At 41.3% G+C, this 10,137-nt stretch overlaps 1 protein-coding gene across 2 annotated transcripts in view; it reads left to right on the forward strand.

The window, feature by feature from the left end:
* Window positions 1–1,902, forward strand: part of dtx1 (deltex 1, E3 ubiquitin ligase) — a 40,596-nt gene extending 38,694 nt beyond the window's left edge. For both annotated transcript variants that reach the window (XM_085368009.1, XM_085368008.1), the window contains exons 8-9: window positions 1,471–1,560; window positions 1,652–1,902. In XM_085368009.1, coding sequence (XP_085224135.1) covers window positions 1,471–1,560; window positions 1,652–1,876 — 315 coding nt within the window. In that variant the 3' untranslated portion in view covers window positions 1,877–1,902. The remainder of the gene's footprint in view (window positions 1–1,470; window positions 1,561–1,651) is intronic.
* The last annotated feature ends 8,235 nt before the right edge of the window (window positions 1,903–10,137 follow it).

Genomic DNA, 10,137 nt, shown 5'->3' on the forward strand with positions numbered 1-10,137 from the left:
TTTCAGCTTTTCATGTATTTTGAAACTGGGATTTGTTGGAGACCTGGAATGTAAACGTGCGTGTCTCTAAAGCACTTTGGGTCAGCTTCTGTTGCTTACATTTGCTATAGGCTATACATAAAATAAACATGACAGTCACCACAAACACAAAGAGGTTCAGACATGTTTTATAATGCATGTCTGAGGTCATTTTTGTCATTTCCAAAAAAAACATGAACAATCCAGTGGACTACGTGGTTCCTTAGAGGATAGGAACCACGTATTGATCGCATCGTGGTAGTATCAACCTGATACTGCTATCGATGCTGTATTTGGACCGATCTGCCCACTTTTAGGCAGCACACGTTAGCAGGAAGATAGATTTATGGTTAAAATTGGCTTCGTTGTGAGAAAAAACAGGATATTAGTCTCATTTCAGTGTGATGATATAATCAATATTTTACTTGCAAAAGCTAAAATATAATTTCTATTTCTAGATGCAGGCATAAATCAGTCACTCCCATTCATTGGAGGCCACATTGCACTCCCCCTTTTGGGGGAATTACAGCTATTTTCGGTGCGCTGGGATTAATCAAAAGTGGAATGACTCTCTCTGGATCACCTCTGATGTAACTTTTGAACCGTATGCCTGATTTTCGAAAATAGCATACCTCTGGAGTCACTGAAACGAGCTGAGTTTAAAGAGTCTCGTGATATCAGTTTCTGCTTTATCTAATTTTATTTAAAAAGTTTCTTCATCTTTTGGCCACACCTGTTTTTTTTCTAACCATCTCGGCACTTCTTTCCAAAGACTGTCAAAAAATGAGTCATGAGAGGGCAGCACAGAACTTTTTTCCTGTTATTGCTTACAGCCAGCTTTTAGCATGATCTGATCAAGTTGCCATGGCGACTGTGCCCTGCTGAACTACCTGATTCCATCAAAGCTTCTTGCAGCTTTATTTTTAGGTGGTATTATATTAGTGGTACAGTGAAAAGGGGCCTTATAACCTGTCCAAGAAGTGTGCTTAATAGAAGCACAAAGAACACACAAAAGACCGGGAAAGGCAAATGTGTTGTTACAGCAACCAAAGCCTGGGAATATTACCAAAATGTAAACATAAAAAAGGAAAATGAAATAGGAAAATGGACAAAAAACAAGAGAAATTTGTTATAACAAGGCTGCTTTAACTGTGTGACGTATTTTTATTGATAAGGTTGAGGGAATTGGTGGGACCCTGGCTTTGATGAGCTACAAGATTTTTATTTCATGCTAGTGGTTTCAAAGCACTTTATTTTGACAGAGACTGAACATATTACTGCATATTGAAAGTAACATAGTTCCCAGCTGATTATTTTACAAAAGCCTCGTTTAAGCGATGTGAGCAGTAAAGCTTGTCCTGTGGGTGCTGTTGACATTTCCCACACAATTAAGTCATAATTGCAAGTGAAGGCGTTGTAACTTTTGTTTTTTCTTCTTGACATTTTCACCAGACCAATGAGCACCCCAACCCTGGGAAGAAGTTCAGTGCCAGAGGGTTCCCTCGACACTGCTACCTCCCCGACAGTGAGAAAGGCAGGAAGGTAAGCTGCGACGCAGCTCCCAGACGGAAACACCGGGCTTCCTTTTGTGGAAGCGCCGTCACAAACCATCCTCTCGTTCTTGTCTCATCAGGTCTTGAAGCTGCTGATCATGGCCTGGGACCGACGCCTCATCTTCACCATTGGCACATCCAGCACCACGGGCGAATCGGACACCGTGGTGTGGAACGAGATTCATCACAAGACAGAATTTGGCTCTAACCTGACCGGTCACGGCTACCCCGACCCCAACTACTTGGACAACGTCTTGGCAGAGCTGTCGGCCCAGGGGATTGGCGAGGACAATCTAAAGGACTGATGGCCAGCAGAACTGGTACACTGAAACAAAACCCCCCATGCCCCGCCATCTCCCAGAGAGCGGGGACACTGCACGACGGGCAACATGCGGCCGACAACGCTTTACTCCCCACAAACAAAAATATCCTGCAGAAAGGGTGGCTTTTGGTTTGTGTAACCCAGGCAATCTCCCTCCCCCTGCTGTCTCTAGATCCATGCCTTGAGCAAGTTTTGTCTGTTGGCAAAGTCTCTCAAAGTGTAAATGATGCAAAGAGATTCTTGTCTGAATGTTGGGACCTTGAGGTGAAAGGTATTTATCCCTTTTTCAAGTCAAACTGATGCTGTTCTTTGGCACTCAAAGAAAAATGACAAGGGGCTAATAACTGTACACAGGCACATCTGTAAAACGCTGAACTCCAGAATGCATGGCCCCGACTAACATAATGAAAGTCAGGCAAACACACGCGACAGGGTGAGCTGTCAGCGGATCAGCTGTTGCTTGGTATTATGAAGATTTAAGAAAATCGCAAAGAAATCCAAATTAACTATTTCCCTCCCCCCAAGTTTACTTTTTTAGTGAATTCATTACAAACGTTGGTTGTGCATTTTTGAAAAATCAGGTCATGGCTCCGGAGTGATGTCATTTATGGTTAATCTGATATTTTCCACTTCTGATAGGTCAGTGTATTTTATTTTCTACGTACGGAAGTATGTTCTGTAGTGCATGAAGTAGATTCCAGAGAGCTTAAGATTTAGAAGATTATTGGTGTTTGGTAACAATTGTGTGTTGTATGGTTAACCTTGTGGACAGTCTGTGAGAGGAGACATAAAATAAGATGAAACAAGCTCTGCTCCAAGGTTTAACTCATTTGTTTAGTTGACACACTGATGACGATGACCTCTGTGAATAAAAAGGCTGCATTATTATTATTCCTGTTGGAGCGAACCCAGGCGCTGGCACAATCCATCATGCTGACCGTACACAAGGGATGAGCGTGCAATCGTGTGCTCGGAGGCATTAATAAGCTGGCTTTAAGTCCTTGAGGAGAGAAGCTGAACACACAGATGGACGTTCCTCTGTCTTTCAAACACCAACAGCTTTCCCTTAGAGATCCATTTTCGGGGGAGCTCCTCCGCTCGCCTGCAGTCTCTTGTGAGCTTGTTTGCCGTTTGTTGGCGTTGTACTTGGCTCAAGTGCCCGCACAGTGAGCAGCTGAGCCTCGGAAACGAGCAGCATCTCGTCGCCTTCGTGAGCTCACTTTGGAGTCTTTGGGGCGCTTCCCGATGTATCTGTTCACCCCCGCTTTCCGCCTCCTCCTCAGCTGTGGAGCACTCGTTCTACAAACCATGCAAATGTTGGTCGAGTGTGTTGTTGGCTGGGGACTATTTTTTCCTACGCCCCCCCCCCCCCCCCCCCCCCACTTCCCCCCCCCCCCTCCCCCTTTAGACTTAGTGCCCGCGAGATAAAGACTTTTCGAAGGTCCTCGGTGGAGATCTTGTGATGTTTATTTACTCTGCGATAAATTATAACCCAGAGCTGCATAATTCTCCATAAATATGTCTGATCAATTTTAATGAGCGGGAGCGTTGGTGTCAGGTTTATTAAGGGGTCACCCAGCAGCGGGCTTGATTTTGGGGTTAATCATAGTCTTCCATAGCACTTTGAGGCAACATTTTTGTTGATTAAGTCATTTGGTTTTTAGAAAAATGTCTTAAATTGCAACTTAATCTTTTTTTAAGTTGATGTTTATAAACTGGCTTGCGATGCTTTAACTATATATATATGAATATATAAAATATATTTGCAGATGTGATATACCTTTAAATTTAAACTCAATTTGAGTCAATGGTGTAAGTTTAATTTATTTTTATACTCTTCTATATAGAAAATATACAGATTGTCCCACATATCTGTACACAGGCACATGAACATGAGTCACATAAAATCTGGCAAAAAAATTTGTCAGGATGTCAGGGACTGAAACATGTATGACTTGTTATGGACGTCTTATATTGCAAGTAGTCTTAGCGTATTCTGCTGTCATGACCTTAATGTAGACCTTGTGTAGTTGATCCCCGTGGGACACAAATAAATACAGTAAATGTGTCTTTATTATTGCTGGGGCAGCTTTAGCGGCATGAAGATGGCCCATGTTGGCCTTTTTTTTACGTTCCGTGGGAACAGATGTTGTCAGCCATTTTTTGTTAAAGCTGAAGGTGAAAACAGCCTGGGTTCAAGATCCAATCACAAAATATTCTTAAGAGTTTGTTTAAGCAGGTGAGGTTTCTCTTAGTTAGGCGTGAGTCACAAACACAAGAATACACAGAGTTTGTCACTTTAAATTCTTCCCCTCCCTCCTGCAGTGCCATGTCAGTACTAGTTCAGAACTAGTTTTGCATTATATACTGTTGCGCGGCAGAAAAAGAGGAAATCACAGCCGACAGGATCTGCGGGCTACATCTGCAAATCATCTGTGAATTTCTTGCTGTGGAGCCTCCCGTTGCCACTGACAGCTATTTTGTTGTGGCGAGGCAGTGCCTGATTTTTGCCTCCAGTACCAGTCCCATTTTATTATGAGAGAAACATGAAAAAGCTTTCTGCATCAAGCGCTAGCACCACATCAGTGGAAAAGTGCTACTTCTAACTCTCGCATCAAAGCACAGCAGTGTGGAAATATACATTTAAATGTCAGTGATGCCTCAGTCGCAGCCACTGTGTTGGTAAAGAGAATTTGCACATGCATATGCATACCCAGTGTGTTTGTCAGGACTCCATTTACATCTGCAATTAAAATAATCACAGCTGTTTGGTTTGCAACTGCAGTCTAAGCCAGATACATGGATTAATTATAAAACTCTTTTCATACAAATGATTTGATCTCATATAGATATTAGGAAAGATATTTAAGGTTAAATTAAATATAATTTAATATGCACTGCTCAAAAAAATTAAAGTAAGACTGAAAACACATCAGATATCAACGGCAAAAAAGTTATGCTGGATGTTTACACTGATATGGACTCCATAATGTGTTAGGAATGAAAGGATGCCACATCATTTGAGGGAAATTAAAAATAGTACTCAGGACCCAGTGCACCAGCGTAGGGTCTGACAGTGGGTCCAAGGGATTTCACGCTGATACCTGATGGCAGTCAGGGTGTTGTTGCCTGACCTGTAGAAGTCAGTGCGTCCCTCAGATCATCACTGACACAACACCAAACTGATGATGCTAAACAGTGTTACAGACACCATGGACCTGCCAGTTCTGGCATTCTATGGCAAATGCCATTTGGGCTCCAAAGTGTTGGGCAGTGAGAATAGGCGAGCAGATACGGGTCCTGTTCATGGGTTAAGGACCTTCAAGACCATGTCCGACTCTCCTAGAGTAACTTCTGGACTCCTGAGCCAGTGATGGGAGACACAGCAAACCTTCTGGCAGTAGCACATATTGATGCACAACCTCAGAGGAGCTGGACTACCTGTGCAACCTCTGCAGGTTAATGTAACCCCTAATGGAAAAGTAGTGAAAAAAAACTGTCAGAAAAGATGATGAGGGAAAATGTTTATCTGTAAAAGTATTGCTTTTTTGTCTCATTATTGCCCCTCTAGTGCCGCTGTTATTAATTTCATTGACACCAAAAAGGTGAAACGTGGTTAAAAATAACGACCGCTGCTGCATAACTGATCGGATCAATATCCCAGAAGTTTATCTGACTTGATTCTGTACTCTGAAAAGTGTTCCTTTAACTTTTTTTGAGCAGTATATTTAAGACAGATTACTGACCGGCTTCATAATTCAGTCTCAATGAAACTTCTACTCAAATTTTTTTCTTGAAAAATCTTAATAAATATCGCCACACATTACTAAAATTGCATATGCATCCATGGACTACCCAAAGTTTCATCTACATATAGCATACACCATGAGCCTATTTCAGCTGGCCACATCCCTGCTGCAGTGTGGCAATGCTGAAGACACAAAGTGGTGTGAGCTGTTTATCCCAAACTTATGAATATATTTTAATATCTTTTGTTATTCTGTTAAAGTCCACTTTCACTAGATGAGTAGTGGAGCCTGTGTTGTCTGTGAGCTAGCGTCTCCATTTTTCAAAAAGGACACTTTTGTGGCTCTTGCTTCTCAGGCACGAATTTTCTTGAATGCAGCTGTTGTTAACCTTCAAAGAGAGCTCTTCTTCGCCCAGGAGCAACAAACAAAAGATTTAAAATCTATCCAAGGTCACAACAATCACTGTAATCGCTTTTTTTAAAAAGGGTTAAGGCATTAAAATACCACTGGGTTGTGTGCATACAACAGGATGCCAACAGAAACTGCTGGATTACTTTAAAACAAGGTTTCATTATGCATGTGAATCAGCCTGCTGAAAACTGCTCCTGTGTAAAACAAGCTGTCATTGTGTAGCTTTTAGCTACAGTAAGCTCTTAAAACCCAAAGAATGGCAGATGCTACAACTCGCTTGTGATCACTGTGGAGCATTTAGCAGCTAAAGTGCTCGGACTTTTCATTCATCAGGTGGACAGGATCATGACTCTAAATGAATCGTGAGCGAATCACTGTCCTTAAGACCAAATAAGCCAGTTGTTGCAGATTTAAGTATTAATATCTGTTTAAATATTTTAAACCTGTATATTTGTTTTCAGGCTGTTTTAGCCACAGCTCTGTGTTTGTGGTATGGTATATGGTAAACAAACTATTAAGAGTATTTCTGAGTGATTTTTGACCCAGGCGCTGAAAACATTCACATTTTTGGCCTACGTCAACTTTTCTCCTTCGCACATTTGTGACACCCTTTATACAATGGGACAGCAAAAGAGAATGCTACCGATCTATCAGGGAACTTTTCCATGTGAAGTGAAATTTCGTTCACTAGAGAAATCCAAATGTTCGCTTCTTCAGCTTTTTCCTTTTCCACGTGTCGGTCTTGTAGTGTGAACGACGCCCGGCCCTTTAGACTTTTCAGGTGTGTACAGATCTATGTGGGAATGATGTATAAATCAAGGTTTTGGTATTTGTCCGGTTAAACAAGAAGGAGGTGGTTTTTATGCAATTTACTATTTTTAAAACCTAATACATGATTTACGTGTAGCAAGAAGAAGGTTGATTGTTTTTGGTTCAAAATGACAATGGATGTTTTCTTTATGGGGCGCCTACCTCTGCGTTTCTAAACAGAGAGGTTGCAATCCAAGGATGTTCACATGCTATGTATAAAAAAAACATATATTTTTGATGTCTTTTTTTTCAATGATTGTCTCTAAAAAGAACTATTATGTAACATTTGCTGTATTGCTCTTCATCCCATGCTATTCCATTAGAGGTTAGAGGTGGGATCGGGGATGAAGTTACTTTGTCCTAACGTATGAAGTATATATGAAGTTGTACTCTCGTAGTGTCTACTGCAAACTGTACTTCTCTATCTAAGTGATACTTTACCATTTTTCTGTGGCTATGCTGTACGTTTGTATCCGTCCGTGTGAGCGTGTGTGAAAGTGGGAGTCTCGTAGACAAAGCTTAGGTTCATGTCCTTTAAAGATGCCGTAACGTTTCTTAGAGGTGCATGTTAACCAAACAGTGAGCAAGCGTATTGATAGTGCAGAGTTTTTCTTGTTTTTTGCATATGAAAACATGTTAGCTTCTCTAGAAACCCCACCCTGGTTTTCTGGTGGTTAGCACTGTGGTTCTGAAAGTTATTCCTATTAGTTAGGGATTTTCCCTTTTTATCTTTTATCCCCCCCTCCCTCTGTATTGGCTTTGATTTACACAAATGAGGAAACGATAGCGTTTTGCTGCTTTCCCCACTCTTTCCACGACATGTAAAACATCTGAAGTTTTTCAATTTAAGTGCCCATTTTAAATGACCTTTCCAAGTCACTGTTTTTGTTGTTTAATCTTAGGCAGCGTCTGCATATTGTTATGGTTCACGTGGACAAACTGAGATAAACTAAAAGCAAGATATACAGAGACATTGATTTAACTATAAAGGGCTTCTTAATCTATTGGTCTTTATTGAATTGTGATGACCTTGTTGCATGTTTGTGTGTTTTGTTGTGGAAAAATAAATGTGCCCTTGACAGGGGTAGTGTGTTTGAGCTTTTGTTACACCGGCTCTCCTTGTCCCCCCCACCCCCACCCCCCCACCCCACCCCAGTCGGTGGTGATGTGTCCTCTTCCTATTTAACACCACCGTTTCCTTCTCCCTGGGTAACTCTGTGCTTTGGAGCTCGTTATATGGATATAAATGAGCCTGGCTGCTGTTCTGGAGTGCAGCAGGAAGAGTTCTCACTGGTAGTAAATTTGCTTTATGGTAATTTTCTGCCTCTGGCTTCTGTGGTAAAGAGCTGTGGTGGGCGCATATTAAAGCAGGCCTTGAGATGTCAGGACGGAGGTGATGAGACACACCCCCTTTCAGGTTGTCGTTCTTCCTTCCGTCACTGACCCAGCAGCTCGGGGGCCAGACCCCTGCTAGTATTTGTAAATAAGCCCTACTTGCCTGTCTCCGCTCACCTCTCACGCCTAATGAGGGGGCGAGCAGGGAGACTGCTGCATCAGTGCAGGTAGGTCTGCTTTCATTAGCATTTAAATAAGGCCGGGAGGTGCATTGCTGGCACGCATATTTTTTTCATGTGGTATAATTTAACATTGCATTCAGATTCTTGTTGGATTGTGAATTCTGTGGTTCTGGTGGGTTGATTAAATTTGAACAAAGGAGTAGAGCAGTAACCATGACACTGGGAGCCTGCTCTGGCATCTATCAGATGTGACGGGGTTTCCTGTAATACCAAAAATGAATCAATGTCTGCTTGAAGTCAGATCCTCCTGCACTTTAATGCTAACCAGGAGACGGACAGACATAAGCCAGCAAAGCAGATTTTTTGAACCAATCCTTCATTTTATGGAAACCAAGTGAGGATCAATGTAAAGAAAAAAAAAAGTGTCAGTCTCGTTTTTTTCTGGGCACAAATTTGACACCTTCTCCTTTGATTTCTTCACCGGAGTTTATTGAATAATACAATTGTGTTCACAGTAACAACCCACTTGGAACAAACCATTATGATGAATTTGCAAAGTAAGGTACAGGCGGGGTTTTTTTTTTTCCTTTCTTTTCTTTTTCATAACAAGAGTCCCCATTCAAGAGAACACAATGTTCCACTCATGCCTACTCTCGTTATGACTTGAGCGGCAGATTAATAAAAGAAAAATGTGGAAAGCTGCAAACACCAACACACTCGTAATAACCATCTCAATACAGGATGCTGAATGTAATGTCTGCCATGTGTTTTAGAGTGTTAAGCTTGAGGGTAAGAAGAATGCCTGATGAGGTCATCTCAGTGATCTCAGATCAGATTTTATTCAACTGAATATTGTTTAATAGACGGACACTGAACACTACTTTCTCTGTGGAAAATGATCAAAATTCCCCACATGTGTATTTTTTCTTTAAAACTCCTAAAAGCAGATTTGGCATCTCAAACACATGAAACCAATGCAGTGGCACAAAAATCTCTGAAACTGTCAACTTAGTAAACGGGAGTGTCTCATGATTGTTAATTCCCCTCTTTTTCAAATAAAATTTGTCCATGTATGGATATTATATAATAACCAGGTAAATATTACCCATCTTGGCATTATAAAAATGTGAATTACATCAGAACCCAACATTTACGTTGACTGGCCGTAGCACCAAACCAAAGCGGATGTTTTGTGTAAAGGGACTGAAGCAACAATTAAAATCTGAGTTTTGCTCACTTTACAAGCGGCGTCACACTGTGGAATAATTTATAATGTTATTGTCGCTGCTACATTGCGGCCATGGTGATATTTTGCCTCAATAAAAATACAAAGCATTTATAATAATAACAGCAATATCAAAACACCTTACATTCAGGTACTGTAGGTTACACTAAAACAAGCTTTTTGCATATAAATGTGTGACTCGGGTCCTGTACAGTATCTCAAAATATAAAAGCTTCTTTTCACATTTCACAACAAGTGGATGTGGGCCATGCAACAGATTGCTTATTATCTACATAAAAAATATCAAGTCAGATCATGCTTTAAAGTCCCTCCACCCCTCCCCACCCACCTCCTCCTTTTTGTCAAGTATCATAATCTTCCTGCGGCGCTCTTGTCGGTGGCACTCGGAGAATCAAAAAGATTAAAGTGGCAGAATTCCCTCTTGCTCTTTACAGCCAGGAGGAAATGTACTAAAAGGCTGGAAGAGGTGGCACCACGCAGCCAATTTTTTCTCCGTGACAATCAAGAGAGT

This window comes from Diplotaxodon limnothrissa, linkage group LG12 (genome assembly GCF_057381915.1).
Source record: "Diplotaxodon limnothrissa isolate DT_005_m linkage group LG12, D_limnothrissa_male_GT1.1, whole genome shotgun sequence".
Classification (NCBI taxonomy): domain Eukaryota; kingdom Metazoa; phylum Chordata; class Actinopteri; order Cichliformes; family Cichlidae; genus Diplotaxodon; species Diplotaxodon limnothrissa.